General features: G+C 48.4%; 7 protein-coding genes and 1 long non-coding RNA gene across 10 annotated transcripts; 3 read left to right on the top strand and 5 right to left on the bottom strand.

Annotated features, from left to right (window-relative positions):
* The first annotated feature begins 234 nt into the window (after positions 1-234).
* On the top strand, positions 235-941 carry LOC120950467 (uncharacterized). The gene is made up of 2 exons (XM_040368501.2): positions 235-466; positions 538-941. The coding sequence occupies exons 1-2, from the start codon at positions 290-292 to the stop codon at positions 910-912; spliced, it is 552 nt and encodes a 183-aa protein (XP_040224435.2). The 5' UTR covers positions 235-289; the 3' UTR covers positions 913-941.
* Positions 937-2,225, bottom strand: LOC120950466 (tRNA N6-adenosine threonylcarbamoyltransferase). Its single transcript, XM_040368500.2, has 2 exons — positions 1,986-2,225; positions 937-1,912 (listed from the first exon to the last, which is right to left on the bottom strand). Exons 1-2 carry the CDS (start codon positions 2,098-2,100, stop codon positions 987-989), a joined length of 1,041 nt encoding a protein of 346 aa, XP_040224434.2. The 5' UTR covers positions 2,101-2,225; the 3' UTR covers positions 937-986.
* Positions 2,226-2,456: 231 nt separating this feature from the next.
* On the bottom strand, positions 2,457-3,823 carry LOC120954039 (protein YIPF1). The gene is made up of 4 exons (XM_040374591.2): positions 3,584-3,823; positions 3,302-3,498; positions 2,925-3,233; positions 2,457-2,848 (listed from the first exon to the last, which is right to left on the bottom strand). Exons 1-4 carry the CDS (start codon positions 3,744-3,746, stop codon positions 2,576-2,578), a joined length of 942 nt encoding a protein of 313 aa, XP_040230525.2. The 5' UTR covers positions 3,747-3,823; the 3' UTR covers positions 2,457-2,575.
* A 153-nt stretch (positions 3,824-3,976) lies between these two features.
* On the bottom strand, positions 3,977-5,952 carry LOC120954038 (uncharacterized protein C3orf38 homolog). The gene is made up of 2 exons (XM_040374590.2): positions 5,398-5,952; positions 3,977-5,142 (listed from the first exon to the last, which is right to left on the bottom strand). Exons 1-2 carry the CDS (start codon positions 5,531-5,533, stop codon positions 4,217-4,219), a joined length of 1,062 nt encoding a protein of 353 aa, XP_040230524.2. The 5' UTR covers positions 5,534-5,952; the 3' UTR covers positions 3,977-4,216.
* Positions 5,953-6,352: 400 nt separating this feature from the next.
* On the top strand, positions 6,353-10,015 carry LOC120954036 (AFG3-like protein 2). Its single transcript, XM_040374587.2, has 6 exons — positions 6,353-6,602; positions 6,693-6,863; positions 6,955-7,442; positions 7,514-7,607; positions 7,695-8,002; positions 8,085-10,015. The coding sequence occupies exons 2-6, from the start codon at positions 6,765-6,767 to the stop codon at positions 9,559-9,561; spliced, it is 2,466 nt and encodes an 821-aa protein (XP_040230521.2). The 5' UTR covers positions 6,353-6,602; positions 6,693-6,764; the 3' UTR covers positions 9,562-10,015.
* A 696-nt stretch (positions 10,016-10,711) lies between these two features.
* LOC120954040 (tubulin polymerization-promoting protein homolog) lies at positions 10,712-16,678 on the top strand. Of its 2 annotated transcripts, none has more exons than XM_040374594.2 (4): positions 10,712-10,961; positions 15,118-15,439; positions 15,523-15,708; positions 15,787-16,678. In XM_040374594.2, exons 2-4 carry the CDS (start codon positions 15,128-15,130, stop codon positions 15,967-15,969), a joined length of 681 nt encoding a protein of 226 aa, XP_040230528.2. In that variant the 5' UTR covers positions 10,712-10,961; positions 15,118-15,127; the 3' UTR covers positions 15,970-16,678. The 2 variants fall into 2 exon arrangements, with proteins under 2 accessions (XP_040230528.2, XP_040230527.2); XM_040374593.2 differs by lacking the exon at positions 10,712-10,961 and adding an exon at positions 14,739-15,014.
* LOC120954041 (uncharacterized) lies at positions 11,622-14,913 on the bottom strand. Its single transcript, XR_005751432.2, has 2 exons — positions 14,824-14,913; positions 11,622-14,740 (listed from the first exon to the last, which is right to left on the bottom strand). It is a non-coding gene; the product is annotated as an uncharacterized LOC120954041 (long non-coding RNA).
* Positions 16,221-18,931, bottom strand: LOC120954037 (transmembrane protein 209). 2 transcript variants are annotated; one of them, XM_040374588.2, is made up of 5 exons: positions 18,811-18,931; positions 18,094-18,723; positions 17,413-18,040; positions 17,112-17,345; positions 16,221-17,012 (listed from the first exon to the last, which is right to left on the bottom strand). In XM_040374588.2, exons 1-5 carry the CDS (start codon positions 18,819-18,821, stop codon positions 16,884-16,886), a joined length of 1,632 nt encoding a protein of 543 aa, XP_040230522.2. In that variant the 5' UTR covers positions 18,822-18,931; the 3' UTR covers positions 16,221-16,883. The 2 variants fall into 2 exon arrangements, with proteins under 2 accessions (XP_040230522.2, XP_040230523.2); XM_040374589.2 differs by having other exon boundaries at positions 17,413-18,019.
* Between the last annotated feature and the right edge of the window lie 185 nt (positions 18,932-19,116).

The following is a 19,116-nucleotide window of genomic DNA, read 5'->3' as shown; positions in this document are numbered from 1 at the left end:
TTCCTACACCCTAAATGAATTACGTCACGCTAGATTTACACAATTTTACACACAAATTAAATATCCACCACAGTCATCACAACACTCTCCACAGCACTTCCAAGGCCAACTTTCCCAATACAGCGGGCAGTTTGGGGTTATGTTTCAACTTTGCTCGCAACTGTCAGTGCGTTATGTCGATGTATTGGTGAGAGCGCACCTCCTTTACCTACCTGCTTTCTACACACGTAAAGTCAAAGAAACGTAAACACGCCGTTTGCATAACATACGGAACTCTTCCCGTGAAAGGATGGCCACGATAAAGTACATTGGCCGGACAACGGATTTCCGCGGCAAAACGCTGTGGGAAATCGTGGGAAATCTGAAGAACTTCGGTGTTGGACGGATCGTCGTGAGGAGCATGTTCGAACGATACCCGGAACCGAGCTTCATGAAAATAGTGAAAGTCGAAGCACTGCCTAACGAGGTAGGACTTGTTTAGGGCGATCCACGCAGCGTTTCGTTATGACCCAATCGCCTCTGCTTGATTCTTAACAGGAACCGGCCCGAAAGGTGCGCGTCACGGTGGAGAAAACGTTCCGAGGCCAAAAAAGCCCCAACTTGGTACAGATCGAAAGTGTGTCCTACAAGGCGGACTACCGGCTGCTGTCAAAACACGAGGAAGCATCGTACTGCAAGCTGGTCGACCGGGCGGAAAAGATATTCCCGCGCGAGATCGATCTACCGCCACTGTTGCAAGAGTTCATTGCGCGCGAGACGGGTAAACCGGCGCCGAAAGTTCCGATCAAGCTAAAGGCCGGCCGGGAAAGCAGGTACCGCGTGGCGCAGGAAGGCGAACAGCCAACGGTTGAGGTTGCAATGAACATCGGCAAACCGGCCTGCCCAAGCCTGTACGCCGGCTGTGAACTGTAACGTGCATTGAAATATAGTCTCTAATCAAGCTCATAAGCTGTCCGTTTATTCGAACAAGAAATCATCGTCGTTGATCAATCATCCCGCCACGTGACTTCCACCTCGTCCGTCCGGAAGCGCTGCGTAATGGTCGCATCGTTCCACGCCATACGCGATCCGCTGCGGAACATTTCCCAACCGGCGTGTGCTATCATCACACCGTTATCGATACAGAACCGTTCGTCGGTCGCAAATAGCTTGGCACCGCGCTCCTCACACATTATGCCCATCATCTCCTGCAGGCGCACGTTGCATCCAACGCCACCGACTATGAGCACCTCGGCCGAACCGGTATGCGCCATGGCCCGTTCGGTAGTTTCCACCAGCATCGCGAACAGCGTCTCCTGCAGCGAAAAGCACAGATCCTCATCGGTCCATTTTTCCTCCTCCGTTGCCTTGGTTTGCATTTTCTGCTGCTTTCTTTTCGGGCGTGCCTTCTGCTCCAGGAACGACAGTATGCCCGAGAAGCTCATGTCCATACCCTTGACCGAGTACGGCAGCGGGACATAGTTTTTGCCCTTCTTCGCCATCTGCTCGATGTTGTATCCCGGGCTCGGGTCATTCGAAAGGTGGATGATGCGTGCAAACCGATCCAAACAGTTGCCGATCGCAATGTCGATCGTTTCGCCGAAAATGCGGTACCGTTTGCAGGCGTACGAAATGATTTGCGTGTTGCCGCCGCTCACGTACAGTACGGTGGGATTAACGGCTTTCGTTATCAGCCGGCCCATCTCGATGTGCCCGATGCAATGGTTCACCCCCAGTATCGGTTTGTTCCAGATTTGCGCTATCGTTCTAGCGACGATGGCCACCGCTAGTAGGGGCGGTGCCATACCGGGGCCTTTCGTGTAGCACACGACATCGATCTCGTCGGGCGCTATGCCCGACACATCCAGCGCTCGCTTCAGTATGTCCAACACACGGGACCGGTGATGCTGTGCCGTTTCTTTCGGTAGAAAACCTTCAACGCAATGGAATGGGAACGTTAATGTGAAATATTTCCTTTTGAACAGTGCAAAATAATAGGTAAATACCTTCACCGGGCGGTGTGATGTACGTTTCACGCTCGTTCGCCAACACTTCACCATCCCGGACGATTCCGACACCAATTTTGTTGGCACTACCTTCGAATCCGATTGCAACCACCATTTTAATAAGCTAGAATGCAATAGTTTATATACAAAAAACACTGATATCGCTGATAATTTGCGCTTGGCCAACGAAATGAGTTGATATTTCCAGCAAAAGCAAAACCACACACACTGACAATTGAAAGTAAACAAGCAATCGCAATGACAGCAGGCCAGAGCCGCGGCTTGTTTTATTTTTAAATTCCTTCATTGCCCACCAAAACATTATCTAGTTGGCCGTTTTTCACCATTTGTAGTTTATTTTAAATGAATTAACTTCTTTATTTAAAACATTGTTTGTTTGTCAAATAGATGAGCAAATTAATACATTTCTTTCCATTCTCTAAGCTCCCAAGGTCAGTGATAAGATTCAAATTCGTCGGTAGGAGCGTCTTATGCATAAGCAATTTATTTAATTACATCTTGAATATCTAATTTTTTGTAAGCATTCCAACAATCAGCATATTATCCTAAGCACAACGTGAATCCACACATTAAGCACTCTTGCTGTGCATCGTCGCATTGACTACCACGCTGGAGGTGACTTTGTGCAGCGATGGCGTTACCTCCGCAGGCGTTTCTACATCCGGTGCGTGGAAGAAGTAGAGCATAAAGCCGGCTGCCAGTGCAAAATGTGCCAGTTCGATCGCGAGCACGATGAGAATCGAATACCTTGACTTTCTCACCGCCGGCATCAGGATTGTTAGCAGCGCAAAACCGGACAGAAATGCACCGGTGATGACCAGCAGCCACTGAAACAGTGAAACCTGGGGAAAAGGTAGGAAAATAAATGTTTCATTCAACGCAATCAGTTCAGCTTCCCAACGTTCCCCCCCTACCGACCTGTATGGTCCAGAGTACGGACACTGGAATGTAGATTGCTAGCGAGTAGCCATAAACGCAGACCAGCGATAGCAGACTCGGTGTGGTAGGCTCAATCGCTACCTGCTCCTCCTCATCCTCCTCAATGTTTAGCTCGATCCCACGCACACTCCACTGCAAGAAGGCCCACAGCGCGGCGGGAACCAGCAGCGCGTACGTGATGATGGCGGTGGCCGAATAAGACACCAGATGGAAATTGTACCGCCACTGATGATTTCCTGTATTTTGCAGATAGCTTGCCATGTTGCCCGAAATAGCGATGGTGAAAATCTGCCGCACAAATAAGCCATTAAGTACAGAGGGTTGACAAACGTGCCCCAACGCAATACCCAACGTACCAACGTCAGCACAATCCAGATCGGTCCATACAGATCCGGATTCGTGGCAATGTTCAGCTTCAGGTAGTTTACGGGCGCCCGTTTCGGAATCATCGAGGTGGCAATCCGGTCCACCACGATCATGGTGTCCACGTTGAAAAACTGTTGATAGTACTCGAGGCTGAAAATCGAGCCGCCTGGCTTTGTTGTGGTAGTGCCTGTAGTGTGTGAGACAATGTGATCGATTCATTAGCGGACGTGTGTGGCCAATTGGATGTGCCGCGTAGGAGAGACAGGTCCTACCCGTCGGAATTCCATCCTGGTCTGCTGACGACGACGGGTCGTCGGGACTGTGGAATGATCGTTGCGGTGAATTGATGTTGATTTGTGCACTTCCGCTTCCGCTGGCTTCGTTCATCAGCGGAAACTCTTTGAACGATAACAAATCTTCTAGGGTTCCGTCCATTTTCACTACAGCGGAGGAAAATGTAAATAATGTTTGCCCGTTTGCTGTGTTGGTGAATCTTTGCTCGCGAACGTCAAATTTGACAGTTCCGCACCATCGCGAATTCATCGCCGACAGAAAACCTTTTGTTTACCGTTTGATAATTTTGATTTCTGCTCGCGCCTACCCTGCTCTGCAGGGTAAAAATCGCAGGAAATAAACACACAGATCTTGCACACTTTTTTATAAACTCATCTAAAATAAAGCGAAGTGCTTTATCCAAAATACATTTATTGTTAAAATTTTGACCTATATCTACAACGTTCTTAACTAATGTAAGGCACCTGTCGCTGTTGGACACATTGAAGAACATCCTTCGTACGGTATGGCTAGAAATCCCACTTTTCCGACACTAAACCGGAAAGCCACATTTTGCACACCTTTGAGACGTGAGGAGCATTCACCCCGGCACGAACGCCACACGCACACCTCTACACAATGTCCATCGTGAGCGGTATCATAAGACAGTTGTTGAGCATTTTACTATTTGCCAGCGCGGGCAGATTGTCCACTTTTTTGTACCGTATGTACAGCTTCAGCATCCGTATTTTCCAATTGTTGTTCTCCATCGGATCGCGCCTCAGCCCGATCAGCGTTTCGAACTCGCCCAAACACACGAACCGGCCCTCGGGACCCGGCTGGTTGTTGTACACGACGCCGCACGACAGTGCCAGCACGCCCGACTCCATTATCCGCCCCTGACAGCCATCGAACATGATGTTCGGCACCAGCTGAAAGCTGTACTGGAACTTGAGGCTCAGTATCAGGTTGATGATGTCCTGCGGACCGCACACCTGCTCCGTTCCCTGCTGGGTTTCGCTGATCTCGAGCATCACGGTACAGTTGGCATCGTGCCAGAATGCGCTCTCGTCCAGCGAGTTGCGGTTCCACTTGAGAAAGAACCAGACGGTGTAGTCGAGCGCGAGCAGATTCACCGGGTACTGCTCGAGCCCGGGCGGTTCCGTGTCCGAATCGTCCCCGGGGCCATTCGTGTTTTCGCTGAAAAACACTCCGTTCGAGGAGGCCGCCAGGGCGTTATAGTTATCGATGTGGTTTTGCAGCGTGGTGCCACTGGAACAGCTCGAGTCGGCAGAGGTGGATGGAAATGCGTACGGTGCAGAGGATGACGGACCGGGGATGTCGCTGGACGATGGCACGTACCCTGCGTCGGTGGGACCGCCGTACTTTCTTCTCCACAGCTGCAAACAGTGCTCGATCAGTATGGCTTTCGAGCTGTCCGGCGGTACGCTAATGTTGTAGCTTTGCAGGTATTTGTAGAGGTACTCCGACTTGACGATATTCTTTGCCAGCAGCGTTCCCGCATCGCGACAATGTTCCATCATTACGTTTAACGATTCTGCAATGAAAGCAACGATAAATGCATAAATCGATATGTTTCAATGCAATGCTGCACACTGCTTATCGTGCCCGAGCAATTGTGTGGATTTAAGAACTGGCCAATTCTGTTTAATTATTCTGCAAATCCCCCCAATCGCCATAAATCATATGAACTGCCACTCATGCTCCATCCGATTGATAGATAAGCGAGATATCATAGCAGTGCGGCCCACCAACCCTTCAACCCTCGCCCCCTTTCCCTTCCATAACATACTTTCCAACGTGATCTCTTTGATGGAGTTCTTCGAGATGATGTTCCCGATCGCAAGCGTCACCTTGCGCACCTCCGGATCGACTTGCGTGAAGAAGTCGGCAATGCCGTTGCGCTCGTGTTCCGCCGATATCACCATTCTCTCGGTGGAAGGGCGTTTCGTCGGTTTCAAACGGGTTACTTCCGGTTCCTCCGGTTCGGCGGTTCGCACTTTCTCACCCGTTTGTTCAATCTCTCTCTGTCTCTCTCACTCTCCCACTTTCGGTATCTCCAACCACCCGGCTTTACACAGGTACACAGGAAGCGCGCAGAACAAAACGACAAACAACAATCACAGGAGCCCCTGCCCAACGCGGAAGCGTTTGTAAAACTAGTTTTGAGGGGGATTTTCGTAGCTGATCCGGGTGTGGCGTAGGACGGTGATGGATGGTGGCTCTTCAGTAACAAAACACGGTCGTTATGCTGAGCCCACTAGTTTCGCCTTGTGGCTCCCGCATTTCGCAGGCTCTTTTTACTATTCCTCTTTGCATGCTGCTTCGTAACATATGACTGAAAAATAACATCGCCCCGGCAGTGTTGCCGATTTGTGTAATGAAAGTTTGAAACGTTTTCATAGAAGGGGTTTCTCAATAAATTATGAAATTCGGTTCTATAATTAAAAAGGATGTCAGAAAAAAGAGGAAACCTCGAATGTGGTCAATCGGCTCAAATTATATATAAAATTAACTACACAAAATTCAACAACACTTTAAACCTAATAAAAAATGGTAAAATCTGTGCATATAGAGAAGGTACCAGTTCTTTTATTTCACAAATTCTTATTGCATCTTGCAAAAACTTTTTTTTTTTGTTGATTGCTACCTGGGAAGCTAGCCGGCTGTCAACGGCACGCAATGACACACACACACATACGCCGACATCTGTCACAAAGATACAGCTGTGTAGACAGGTACATTTACACGGTGCGTTCTTGTGTGCAGCAATAAAGTTGCACCAACAAACAAGTCTTAAATAACTTATATTGCATCATTTTGAATTTCACAAAAGTTACAAATTGCCTCTTATTCGTTTTCACTACATTCTTCAACTCGAAAACTTACAAAATCAGTAAAAATCGTGAAATACAAACCACCTCTCAGCAGCAATTACGCTCCGTGTAGAACCACCCTAACAATTTTCATCACCCTCCTCACACGCACCAGAAACTTGTAAGCTGAATTTCGTCAACACACGCAGTGGAAGAGGAATTGCGAAGATTGTGTAATAAAGTGTATTATGGTTTATCGTACTTTTCCGAGGTTTGCCTAAACGAGTGTGACCCTGCATGAGTGCGCTAATAGTGTAGAGCAACCCGTAGCAACCGCAGAAAGATGGCATACCGTGTCCTGACGACGGCCAAAAAGCTCGAATCCGTGCTGGTCGGGCTGAACAGACCGCACCGTACCGTGAACGGGCCCGACTGTGAACAGGTAGAACGGGAAAGTGGTAGAAGAGGGAATGCACTAACGCTTTCGTGCGAACATTCAATTAAAACGAGTTCAATTCCTTCCTTCCAAACAGATCATTCGCAGCCTAAGCTACCTGCAGTCGAGAAGCAACAAAACGTGGAACGAGTTCCTGCACCGCATACAGGTGTTCTGCGAGAAGCCACCGAAAGGGTTCGAGAAGTACTTCAAACCACCCGGCGCCGCTAGCGCACAGCAGGCGAAGCAGGCCAACAAGGCAGGTGAAAGTGGGACCAGCAAAGATGGCAGCAGCAGCAGCAGCAACAGCGCAGCCGAACAGTCCGCCAGCCAGTCCAACGCGCCGCCCGGTGCAACGTCACGCAAGAACGACTGGAATTTGGGCATGTTTTCGCCACAGCCGGCCCGAGGCAAGGGTGGTTCCAGCGGCAGTGGCGGTTCCGGCCGACCCATCGGCGGCGGTGAAGAGGGCGATAAGGAGAAGATGCTGATGTTTGGTGCGCTGGCCGGTGTTGCATTGATATCGGCGATCGCTTTCTTCGAGATGGGATACAAAGAAATTGCGTGGAAGGAATTCGTGAACAAGTACGGTTCCGCGCGAGGTAGATGATTTCTTTGCGGATTTGTAATTGTAAAGTATGTTTGCCTCATTCCAGCTACCTCGCTCGCGGTATCGTCGACAAGCTGGAAGTGGTTAACAAAAAATGGGTCCGCGTTAAGCTAACGCCCGGCAATGCTACAGATTCATCGGTACGGATGCAATGCACGTTACCGAAACTCAAAAAGGCAGGAACACTAACGGTACACCATATTCGTTTCCACCGCTCCATTTTGTAGGGCATTCTCTGGTTCAACATTGGCAGCGTGGACTCGTTCGAGCGCAACCTGGAGAGTGTGCAGACGGACATGAACATCGAGCCGGTCAACTTTGTGCCGGTCATCTATCGGAGCGAGCTGGAAGCGTCCAGCTTAACGGGTCTGCTACCGACGCTGCTCATCATCGGGTTCCTCGTCTACATGATGCGCCGCTCGTCCGAGATGATGGGTGGTGGTCGGGGCGGACGCCGCGGTGGAGGTCTGTTTGGTGGCGTCATGCAATCGACCGCCAAGCTAATCAATGCTAATGAAATCAACGTCGGATTCAAGTAGGAAGAAGCTTAAAGGGATGATGAAATACTTGATCAATTCTAATGGTGGATTTTCTTACCCTCTCCCTCGCTGCTTTAGGGATGTGGCCGGCTGCGAGGAGGCCAAAATCGAAATTATGGAGTTTGTCAACTTCCTCAAAAACCCCCAGCAATACATCGATCTCGGTGCCAAGATTCCCAAGGGCGCCATGCTGACCGGACCGCCCGGTACGGGTAAAACGCTGCTCGCGAAGGCCACGGCAGGGGAAGCGAACGTACCCTTCATTACCGTGTCCGGGTCGGAGTTTTTGGAAATGTTTGTCGGCGTGGGACCGTCGCGCGTACGCGACATGTTCGCCATGGCCCGCAAGAACGCGCCGTGCATTCTCTTCATCGACGAAATCGATGCGGTCGGACGAAAGCGCGGCGGCAAAAGCTTCGGCGGCCACTCGGAGCAGGAGAACACACTGAACCAGCTGCTGGTGGAGATGGACGGGTTCAACACGACCACGAATGTGGTCGTGCTGGCCGCCACCAACCGGGTGGACATCCTCGACAAGGCGCTGCTGCGACCGGGCCGCTTCGATCGGCAGATCTACGTGCCCGCCCCGGACATTAAGGGGCGTGCTTCCATCTTCAAAGTGCATTTGGGCCCGCTCAAGACCGACCTGGACAAGACGGATCTGGCCCGCAAGATGGCCGCCCTGACGCCCGGCTTCACCGGGGCGGACATCGCGAACGTCTGTAACGAGGCCGCCCTGATTGCGGCGCGCGATCTGAACGAATCAATCGTGATGAAGCACTTCGAGCAGGCGATCGAGCGCGTGATCGCGGGCATGGAGAAGAAAACGAACGTGCTGTCGCCGGAGGAGAAGCGCACGGTGGCGTACCACGAGGCGGGCCATGCCGTGTGCGGCTGGTTCCTCGAGCACTCCGATCCGCTGCTGAAGGTGTCGATCATTCCGCGCGGCAAGGGTCTCGGGTACGCCCAGTACCTGCCGAAGGATCAGTACCTGCTGACGACGGAGCAGCTGTACGATCGCATGTGCATGACGCTCGGGGGCCGCGTGTCGGAGGAGATCTTCTTCGAGCGCATCACGACCGGTGCGCAGGACGATCTGAAGAAAATCACCGACAGTGCGTACGCGCAGATTACGCGCTTCGGCATGAACAAGAAGGTGGGCAACGTGAGCTTCGACAGCTCGCAGCCGGGCGATCCGATGTTCGCGAAACCGTACTCGGAACAGACGGCCCAAATCATCGACGAGGAGGTGCGCGCCCTGATCGACCGGGCGTACGTGCGAACGAAAGCGCTGCTGACGAAGCACCGGGCCGACGTGGAGAAGGTGGCGGAGCGTTTGCTCAAGAACGAAATTCTCAGCCGCGATGACATGATCGAGCTGCTCGGCAAGCGCCCATTCCCGGAGAAGTCGACGTACGAGGAGTTCGTGGAGGGTACGGGCTCGTTCGAGGAGGACACCACGCTGCCGGACGGGCTGGCCAGCTGGAACAAGGAGAAGGGCCAGGAGAAGGAGTCCAGCGCGAAGGGCGACGATGGCGGCAAGGTGAAGGCATAATAATCTGTCGAGAGCGTCATTGTTGTTTAGTTGATCAAGAGAAAAGTTACTGAATGTGTTCCACTAACGCCACGAAGAGGAAAATAAAAGCTACACACGAGCGACACATGCTGCAATCCACACACACACACACGTACGGAGTTCGCAAATCACTTTTGTTTCGCCCCAGTGATGGGTTGGTATTTGCAGCAACAGTATGAAATATTACGATTTTTTAGGCGCTCATAGAATTAGCTGACGCGAGTGGAAAGGCAAATGGTGATGATGCTACATGCACAAACAGTAAATGATGAATGTTGTAGGACCCAGTCGGAGTTGCCCAGCCAAACAAGCAACATTGACACGGGATAGTCAAAGCAAGCATTGTGCAAAGAACTTGTACTTACATGTTACCCCCCGTGCGGTTTTAACACGATCTTCACACTTCATCAAATAAATTGGATAGTTGAATTGATTTTTATTCGTTTCAAAATTTCACCCTGAGTAGTCCCATAGGGACACACGCATAGATAAAAAGTAAAAAACCGACTTATTTTTTGTAAGTAAAGATTACGGAATTATCTAAAGTTACGTGAAATGTGTCATACCTAAACCGCAAATGATAACTGATTAAGATAAACATCCATTCAAATACTTTTTATCGAATAGATTAGTAAAACATTTTTAGAAAACATTCTTTAAATTTAAAAACAGGAAAATGTACTCACAAAATGAATAGCAGTGGTCGCACTGCTCTTCATGGTCTTAGCAAGGGTGTCGAACATCAAACATACAATACTAAAGAGGTATTTCTAGAAAGCAAGCCGTGGCCTCATAGTTTCATGCCGAGTGTGTAGTGTGGTATTTTCGGCTGTCGATATTTTGTTGAAATGTTTCATCATAATAATTTTGATGTTATTCTAGAGTACTCAAATGGCATTCAAAATCCATGTTTTAGCCGATTTTTTTCATTTCATTTTCATCCAAATCTCAATTACGATTCCAGGGTGTCTGTTGCATCCCAATATATCCTACTGGGGCGCTGCCACGTTTGACACACTTGGTACCGTGCCCGCTCGTTTCGTTTGCCTTTCCAACGCATGCTGTGAGCACGTTATCTTTTAGCAGCCCGAGCGCGCTGGTACCGTGCCGCGCGTCGTTCGCACGTACGTATAGTATACATAGCGCGTCTCTCGAGGTTTTAGTCTCGCGCGCGCGTTCCTGCGGTCAGAGCGGTTAGAGAGCTGTTCTCGTGTTTTGCACAAAATTGTACAGGAAAGAAAAACACTTCATTTCCAAAAAAACAACGCTGCGTAGAAACATTGTTTGTGGTACCTGTGTGGAATCAAATCTTAAGTGACTAGTTTGCGTGAATTAGTAGGAAGTTCAACGAAATATTTCTTGTGCGTTCTTATTTGAAGGTAAATGAAAATTCATCCATTTTGCACTTCCAAGTGTACTATGATGCTCGGTAATGGAAGACAACAACCAGTACCCATGTTGCTGTGCGTGCAACAGGAAAGGCAACAAAAAGAAAAACGTTTGAAACTATGCTCGTTTTGTGTTTTACGAGAGTGGCATCCCAGAAAAACAACGATAATCAAATGATTCCGCAAGTGAAATCGGTTTTGGCAGTGGTCCAAAAAGCGAAAACTTCTCCATACTACACAAACACTCACACACACACACACACACACACACACACACACACACACACACATGCATATCCAGCAGGGCCAGATTCATCTCGCATCCTCATCTCGAGAGCGCGGAGGATTCTGGTTGTGATGATGACGTGAGATTCGTGCCCACATATCCCTTCGTACCCGCAAGGGTGTTCTCCCACTGCCCGCCGCAGATCAATAATTGTTCATGCGCATTATCGCACTTCCGCCGTGCGCGCGGTACGGGCGTGATTTCCGCTCAATAGGGAATCGGCACGGCGTACAACTTTTGCCCTAGCGTCGTAGAACCCGCGCCAACAGTAACGGAATGCTGTCCACCAGGCCCCATCGTCACATTGTGGTCTGCAGTGGACAAAGAAGACCCTTCATTTTGTTTGGGAGGGAAGACGATTAGAAGCGTGTTACGTGGTGACCACACGCAATCGACAAGGGGAAAAAAAACCCCCCAAATGCAATTCAAATGGTTTGCCGAATGGAAAGGAGCTCACCAGTCCAACGGAATACCGTCGCGAGTGGTGCTCATTTAAATGAATTTTAATCTAACATCAAGCGGATAATAGGGAAAGCTAACGCAACCCACGAAGGTCCTTCTTCGCCCACCTGTGTTGGATTTGATTTTCCGTTTTTTTATTACTCCTGCCTTCACCCCGGGAAAACGAAGCTGACCATTCTCTGAAGCCGTTTTATGTATGATATAAATGTCATGCAACGGCCCTCGTCATGCGCCTCCACCGCGTTCCCTCTGTGTTCGCCATTTTAGTGTCCTGATTCGTCGCCTACTGCTTGTAGTGCTGGTGACGAGCCTTTGTTTACGTTTAGCCTGCCAAGGATGAAAGTGCGCATGAAAAGGGAAAGTGCGCACCAACACTGTGGTTGAAAGAGGACGAAGCGACGATGTTTGCTTCTGCAAAGTGCGCCGCCAAAGGTCAGTACGGAAGAAGGAGAAAAGACGCGACAAGCAAGAAGTGGATTTTAAGGTGGTGGTTGTGGGGCACAAACACATACACACCTTACCACCCAACTGGGATACTATTTTTTCTTCTTTGTGAGGAATAACGTTTTCCAACCCCTTTTCCAGGATGACTCATCCTGGAGTCAAGGTGTTTATGAGCAGTTGAGGCACCTTAAGGATATGGGACATTAATTTGCTTTGTTTCAATGCTAACCAGAATGCATTCAATCTTTATATTGAAAAAATAATTGCAGTTTAATTTTAAATGCATATTCTTGATAAAGACTGTACTCGTTATCGTATCTAAACGAACCGGCCGATATCAAACGGCGTTATGTTCCGTCCCCGTGTCCCAACAACGCCCAAGACTGCCGCTGCCGTCACTTGACCTACAAAAAACCGATTGTTATCTTCCAATCATCATCTTTCTGATGCGAACTTATCGCCACTTTATTAACCCCTTGTTGAATCGCTATGTACTAGTCGAAATGTCTGCTGTCGCCCCGAATAGAATCGGGACAGGTTCTTCTCAGTTTTTGTTGTTGCTGTTGTTTCTTTTGGTCAATTTACCACTTTTATTGGTCGCGCCTGTCTTGCGAATGACACGTACCACCGCTTTGCGAACATGTATTTCGATATCAGCTTTACCTCCGCATGACATCATATTGCTGACATTGAAAATACACACCCTGGTACACTGGGCCGCATGGGGGAGGCACGAATGGCACGAGGTGATGTGGAGAGGTAACTGTATTTTAGAAACGAATTTTTCAATTCCATTGAAGGTTTTAACGTGTTAATCAAAAACGCATTTAAGGACCATGGAACCAGTTGAATCAAGTCTCTCCCAAGTGTAGTGTAGTCATCTGCTAAAACTATTAATCTTCAATTTTCTCTCATTACACCCCCTCAACAGAAGGATGTCCGGCGAACCACTAAAAAAAGACCGCCCATCACCACCTTCACCATGTAGTTGCTGCTTTCGCATAATTTGACCCTCTCCACAGCCATTTGCTGCTTTGCTGCATCCCCCCACCATCCTATTAGTGAAGTAATATCTAAATTTATATTGTTTGTTTTGGTGACCACCGTCAAGCGTGGCGAACTTGAGCGTCCGCGGACAGGCACCGGAGAAGAAACGAGTGGTAGTGATGTATGGAGGCGCATATCACACTGCTAGTTGACGACGACTACACCAGTGGCAAGCATATGGCAAGCCAATAGTGGGTTCCCCTTTACACAAAACCATGGACTTTACAACAGTCCGGGAGAGAGCGCTGGGTGGGGTGGGTGGCTGCTGCCGATGATGTAATGAAGTTTGTCCGTTTGAATGAGTAGAGCACCCGGCCGATCTAGCGCATCGCATGGAGAGAGAGCATCTATCATACCCAGCAAGTAAAGGTTGTTCCCTCCCTCCCATTCCTCTCTCTTCGTTGGGTACATATTTAGTTTACTGTTTTGCAATCTACCTTGTGCTGTTTCATGCTCAAGTTCAGCGTCTTCTGGGTGACCGTGATTGTATGTATTTAAATTGTACTTATTTGCTAAAATCAGCTTTCTTTGCACTCTATAAACCGGAATGTCAGAAAATCTGCATTCAAAAATGGATAAAATAGTGCTCTTTACAAAGTTATGTCCGGTTGGGAATGCAGTAGGGGCCAACAGCTTAACCATAATCGCTACACGATCTTTATCATCAAACCGCGCGCAATTGCGTGTTCGCTCGAACTGATAAATTGAACTTCAAACATAATCAGAATCAAATTAACCATTTATGAAAACACTGGGAAGGTAAATTACACAGGTAAGGGAGATGGGTCCCATCGTACGCTCCACTGGGTAGTAGTACTCAGTCAGGTCGCAACACATCACTTTGACGCGCGGCGGACTATTATAACGGCCTAACGGTCGGTGGTGCTAATTGGCCAACATCAGCCAACCATGGGTGGTATCAGGGCAAGGCACATCGTATAATGTCCAACACGCTGCAAACGTGCCACTTACCTTTAAGTCGATCCATCATCGCATCATGCAGGGCGTCACCACACATGTGCACACGCCACTCTGTAGTTGTTTACACTTGTTGCTTGCTTGTTCATAAATATAATTTTGGACTTCCAGCGGCGGTCAGCGGTGGTCAGTGGTTAGCTACTATCCTAATTATGGCGGCGCTCAAATGTACGCGAATACATGATACATATTTGTTCAGTTTACACTTTGACGCCTAATGAAGCAAGCATCCGGATCGGATATGTAGTGCCCAGTATTGCACTTCGCTCGATGGCGCAATATGGTATGCAGCTGTGTGTGTGTTTTCGGATTTAGTCACATATTACTTTCAAATAAAGCGCAACAATAAAGGCAAACTAATTTAAACTTTAAATCATTATTCCAAATGATCCGTTCGTATGAATTGTTTTTCAACTATTTAATAATGATAATATATTTCCTATTTTAAACGATAAACCATTAATCGAAATATCTGCTAAATTAAGTATTGTAAGGATCGCAACAAATCAACAACCTAGCACAACTAAACCTGAGCCTTCTATTGTACGTTAAACTGTAGCGACAGTGACATAAGCATGGGGAGACCAAAATGAAATGTTAGTTATTTGCAATCGTGTCAGCGCGGGTGCTAATTACCTTTTCCGGGGCCCCATCCCGTTGCGTGATACGACGTGCCGGGACAGTACTTGCTCAACTACTTGAACGGTAACACACAGCACAGCACAGTGTACCATCCCCATACCCAGGCAGTAGTTGCGTATTTTTGGAGGGCAAAACATAAACAAACAGCTTGCCGATAAGATGTACACACATGTCGCAGTTCATCGGTGTGTGCAATATACCCGTGTTTTGTTACCTACATTAGACTACTCTTTGAAGACACTAAATCTAAACGAAATGTGTTCTCTCTTCTATCTTATTCCGCGCCAGCTCCCACACCATGGCCGATGAAGCGCAACCACCGAATGGTACGGACGTCGTAGACAAGATGACCGTAGAGGTGGCTGAAATGGCACTCGACGCTAAAGAGGCTGCAGGCAAGGAAGCTGCCGGCGGCCAACCGGGTGCAGCCGAACCGGCGGCAAAGCCGTCCGACAAGGAAACGAACGGTTCGGCGACACCTGCCAACAAGCCCGTCTGTTCCGCGGCCTTTAAGGAACAGTTTAAAGCGTTCTCAAAGTTTGGTGATACAAAGTCGGATGGAAAACATCTAACGCTTTCGCAAAGCGACAAGTGGATGAAGCAAGCGAAGGTGAGTCGCTTTTGTTGCATATTGGGAGAAGAAAAAACGCATTAAAAATGTAATCTACCCGGGTATGTAAACTGCACTTCCAGGTTATTGATAAGAAGATAACGACCACCGATACGGGAATACACTTCAAGAAGCTAAAATCGATGAAGCTGACGTACGAAGACTACAACAAATTTCTGGACGATCTGGCCAAAACGAAGAAAGTCGAGCTGGATGAAATCAAAAACAAAATGGCAAACTGTGGCGCTCCCGGAGTGCATAATGCAACGGTGCGTAGATAAGATGCAGGCAGTACTTAAATAACTTACTAGTGTTTTTAATTCATCCTTTTTTTTGCTACTCCACAGCCAGGAAAAGCGGCCGAAACGGTGGCTCGCCTTACGGACACGTCCAAGTACACCGGTTCGCACAAGCAACGGTTCGACGAAACTGGCAAGGGCAAGGGTATTGCCGGCCGAAAGGATATGGTCGACCAGTCCGGCTATGTGTCCGGATATGGGCACAAAAACACCTACGACAAAACTCACTGAGTGCAAGGGAGCAACGATGCGTAACATCTAGCACCCAAACCGAAACGGAAACATTTAAAACTGCGCGCTTCGTAACGTACACTTTCGAAACGGCAATTTCATGCGATGCGATTCCACCACGTGTGAGATTGGTTAGTTGCTGACCATAAGCCTTTATGTATCCCTGTGTCCCAGTGCAAAAACAAATCAACCTGTATTACAAATCAACAACAAAAATCGAGAGAATCAAAATCAAACCCATCCTGACGCCATTCTCATTATTAACGTAGCTTGTTATTGAGGATTGTTTTAGTTACATTTTTACACGTACACGATTGTTTGCTGTTTGTGTGGATGTTGGGGTTACTTTCTACACGTCTTCTATACATAGTGTTATTTGTCTAGTCCTTAAAGGTATGTTCACTAGTATAAGCTAAAATACATCCATTTGTTTCAATTCGGATAAGGGAAAAGTTCGCGCCCGATAACACGATAGACATTATTGAGCCAATTATACAATTTCTGTGTGTGTTTTTTTTTCATCAACGAACGTATGTTTTGTCGGAATTTTAATCTCAACGCTAAGCAGTATGATTCACCATTGATTCACCAACAACTTATACATATATACTGTGTCATGTATAACACACCACAATCTTCGAACGAACCGTTGATAGTAAGCGATTAATATACAAAATTGAATACAGTTCATCCGAGCAAATGAATTTAATTTCTGTGTTGTGTGTATTGGACTTACCAGAGCATCATGATACAGCCACCGAGCCTATCATGTGTACCGCGTGTCCAATTTCGTCCGTGTATGAGCATACTTTCGTGTACGCCAATCGCCCGTTTCCATGACGATGGCGGAGTTGAACACCTTTCATAATTCGATTTCGCGACACTCATAAAATGGCGCGTCCGCTGCCACTCTTCTAGTCTTCGATGCAGCACAGTATGTTGATGCCACTTCTGCCGAGATTAATGCCCTCCAGTGAGCATTCGTGGTGGGTTTTCATATACATTAAAAATTGAATGATGACGTAGAACAGATTATTTCGATCCTTTAGAGAAAATAGAGCGAAACAGAGAGAGAGAGAGAGAGGAAGAGTTCAAATAAAATTACCATTATTTCTAACTCCCGCCTTCTGCTGACAACTTACATAGGCACAGCTGTGAATTTTGTCATCCGAAACGAAGTTAAATTTGGGCTTCAGGGGGTTTGAGTACAGAATGGCACACTTGGCCTTATTTTTGGTGTTCACTTCGGCAAGTGTTTCCTTGGTCGTCTTCTTGTCGCCTACTACGACGTAACGGTTGAAGAAGGGACGCCCACCCGGTTGTGGCAGCGGACGCAGCTGGCTATCCAGATATGTGCAGAAGAGGTGGAAAATAATCTACAAACACCAGAACGATTAACATCCGGACATTGGCATCCCAGCGTGTGTGTGTGTGTTTACTTACGGCCGAATCGGTAGGCAGATGCTCATCCCAGCTAATACCCTTGTAAGCCGAACCGGAATTCCACCGATAGTCGGCCAAACAGCTACCCTTGGCAAGGTCCTTGATACGCTGCACCAGATACTCCTGATTGGTGGACATTTCCAGAAACGGTATCAGCAACGGTAGCCGCGGGATGTACAACGACACCAGCTGCTGATTTTCGGCCGTTTTCTTCAACCGCTCCAGCCCGATATTGCCGATCTGAATGTCAGCAAAGCCGCGGCTCTTGAATGCCTGATCGGCAATATTGATCTCCTCCTCGATACGCTGCAATATCGTCAGCGAGATCCACATGCGCAAATTGCCCACGTACGTGGACAGCTGCGTGGTGGAGACTTTTTTCAATCCCTCGGGACTGCCATCGATAAACGCATTGTACGGGCCCGTCTCGAGCTCCTTCGTCAGCTGTTTGCTTGGCGTCACCGAGGACGACAGTTGGTAAAGGGAGGTTTTGAGCAGGTGGGACATGTCGTTGAACCGGTACCGACCAAAGGACGAGTTCATCGAATCATCGGTATTGTTCGCTTGCTCCTTCTGCGAACGGTTGCTCTTATCCATCGATGCTTCACTGTAGGAAAGATTGAACTTACTAAAATGGGACTTAGTACAGCACACAAACACATCGTAAGGATTGCTACTCACTGGTTTCCATAGGTTTCCATAAATTTGTCATCCAGTATCGTATCGCCCGGCGGACCTAGTTTCCGCAGCGCAGGAGAAAACTTGATCGAACCGCCACTGACGTTCGGTGACGCCTCGTAGGACAGGTTGCGGTCGTACAGCATCGGTGGCCGGGGCGGTTCCATTGGTGGGCTGCCCCTGCTGAACACCCAGCGGGGCGAGGCAATCGAAAAGCTCGATTCGTGAAAGGACCGCAACAGTGAGGTGGACACGTTCATTGGCGTGTTGTCCGCGCTGGCCGATTGCTTGGCCTGCAGCGGAGTGGTGATGAACGAGCTATCGTTTGCATCGAACCTGAGTATTCGCCGTTGCTGTTCCGTGCCCCGGATGGGCTCCGCACTGAACAGGTAGTAAAAGTAGCAGGTATAGTAGTACACCATGCTGCAGGACAGCATGGCCGCGGCGACGTACTCCACGTAGTACAGGTTCGAAAACGAGTACGAACACTTGTTGCAAATGTCGAACAGCACCACGGACAGTAGCAGTATGTGCACCGTGCCCCATCGCAAGCATTCCTTCGAGCGCTTCCTATTTAGGTTCAGCTCAAGCGTCCGATTCACGATCGGGCTGCACTGCACCGGGGAACCGGGACTGCGTGTGAAGAAGGGGAAAAGATTATTGCATGTTATATTTACCGGATGATGCCAGAATCATCAAAACCGTTCCATTTCTACTCACTTGCTAGACATTTCGCTAAAATGCGTTTGCGTACCGCGCAAAAGATCGAGATCGGAGACGGAACGCGGAGAAAATGCATACAGCCGGCGATGCAGCAGCTTTGCTAAACGTCAAACCATTCCTTTGCCGGGTAAACTTCAGCCCGTTGCGTTATTTTCGAGAAGCGTTACGTAGAGCTTCTGTGTGTGACGTACAGATGGCGCCATAATGAATTCCCAGTCAACAATTTGAGTGTGGTAGTTATTTTCGGTCGATTACGGAGCAGCGAACGAAATAAGGGTAGAAATGTAAATTGCAATATGGTGC

The sequence above is a fragment of the Anopheles coluzzii genome, chromosome 2, assembly GCF_943734685.1.
Source record: "Anopheles coluzzii chromosome 2, AcolN3, whole genome shotgun sequence".
NCBI lineage: Eukaryota > Metazoa > Arthropoda > Insecta > Diptera > Culicidae > Anopheles > Anopheles coluzzii.
The sequence above is the reverse complement of the archived record's forward strand: the minus strand, read 5'-3'. Positions and strand labels throughout refer to the sequence as shown.

What these genes read in the sequence shown, in the direction of transcription:
- LOC120950467 (XM_040368501.2), top strand. Translation starts at nt 290, where the DNA reads ATGGCCACGATAAAGTACATTGGCCGGACAACGGATTTCCGCGGCAAA. An exon ending in TCGAAGCACTGCCTAACGAG is followed by an intron (nt 467 to 537) that starts GTAGGACTTGTT and finishes GATTCTTAACAG; the next exon opens with GAACCGGCCCGAAAGGTGCG.
- LOC120950466 (XM_040368500.2), bottom strand. Translation starts at nt 2,100, where the DNA reads ATGGTGGTTGCAATCGGATTCGAAGGTAGTGCCAACAAAATTGGTGTC. An exon ending in CATCACACCGCCCGGTGAAG is followed by an intron (nt 1,913 to 1,985) that starts GTATTTACCTAT and finishes ATTGCGTTGAAG; the next exon opens with GTTTTCTACCGAAAGAAACG.
- LOC120954039 (XM_040374591.2), bottom strand. Translation starts at nt 3,746, where the DNA reads ATGGACGGAACCCTAGAAGATTTGTTATCGTTCAAAGAGTTTCCGCTG. An exon ending in CCAGGATGGAATTCCGACGG is followed by an intron (nt 3,499 to 3,583) that starts GTAGGACCTGTC and finishes CACACACTACAG; the next exon opens with GCACTACCACAACAAAGCCA. An exon ending in TCTGGATTGTGCTGACGTTG is followed by an intron (nt 3,234 to 3,301) that starts GTACGTTGGGTA and finishes TTTGTGCGGCAG; the next exon opens with ATTTTCACCATCGCTATTTC.
- LOC120954038 (XM_040374590.2), bottom strand. Translation starts at nt 5,533, where the DNA reads ATGGTGATATCGGCGGAACACGAGCGCAACGGCATTGCCGACTTCTTC. An exon ending in CAAAGAGATCACGTTGGAAA is followed by an intron (nt 5,143 to 5,397) that starts GTATGTTATGGA and finishes CTTTCATTGCAG; the next exon opens with AATCGTTAAACGTAATGATG.
- LOC120954036 (XM_040374587.2), top strand. Translation starts at nt 6,765, where the DNA reads ATGGCATACCGTGTCCTGACGACGGCCAAAAAGCTCGAATCCGTGCTG. An exon ending in GCAATGCTACAGATTCATCG is followed by an intron (nt 7,608 to 7,694) that starts GTACGGATGCAA and finishes TCCATTTTGTAG; the next exon opens with GGCATTCTCTGGTTCAACAT. An exon ending in GAAATCAACGTCGGATTCAA is followed by an intron (nt 8,003 to 8,084) that starts GTAGGAAGAAGC and finishes TCGCTGCTTTAG; the next exon opens with GGATGTGGCCGGCTGCGAGG.
- LOC120954040 (XM_040374593.2), top strand. Translation starts at nt 14,989, where the DNA reads ATGTACACACATGTCGCAGTTCATCG. An exon ending in ACACATGTCGCAGTTCATCG is followed by an intron (nt 15,015 to 15,117) that starts GTGTGTGCAATA and finishes ATTCCGCGCCAG; the next exon opens with CTCCCACACCATGGCCGATG. An exon ending in AGTGGATGAAGCAAGCGAAG is followed by an intron (nt 15,440 to 15,522) that starts GTGAGTCGCTTT and finishes CTGCACTTCCAG; the next exon opens with GTTATTGATAAGAAGATAAC.
- LOC120954037 (XM_040374588.2), bottom strand. An exon ending in ATGGAAACCTATGGAAACCA is followed by an intron (nt 18,041 to 18,093) that starts GTGAGTAGCAAT and finishes GTCCCATTTTAG; the next exon opens with TAAGTTCAATCTTTCCTACA. An exon ending in AAATTCACAGCTGTGCCTAT is followed by an intron (nt 17,013 to 17,111) that starts GTAAGTTGTCAG and finishes TTTTCTCTAAAG; the next exon opens with GATCGAAATAATCTGTTCTA.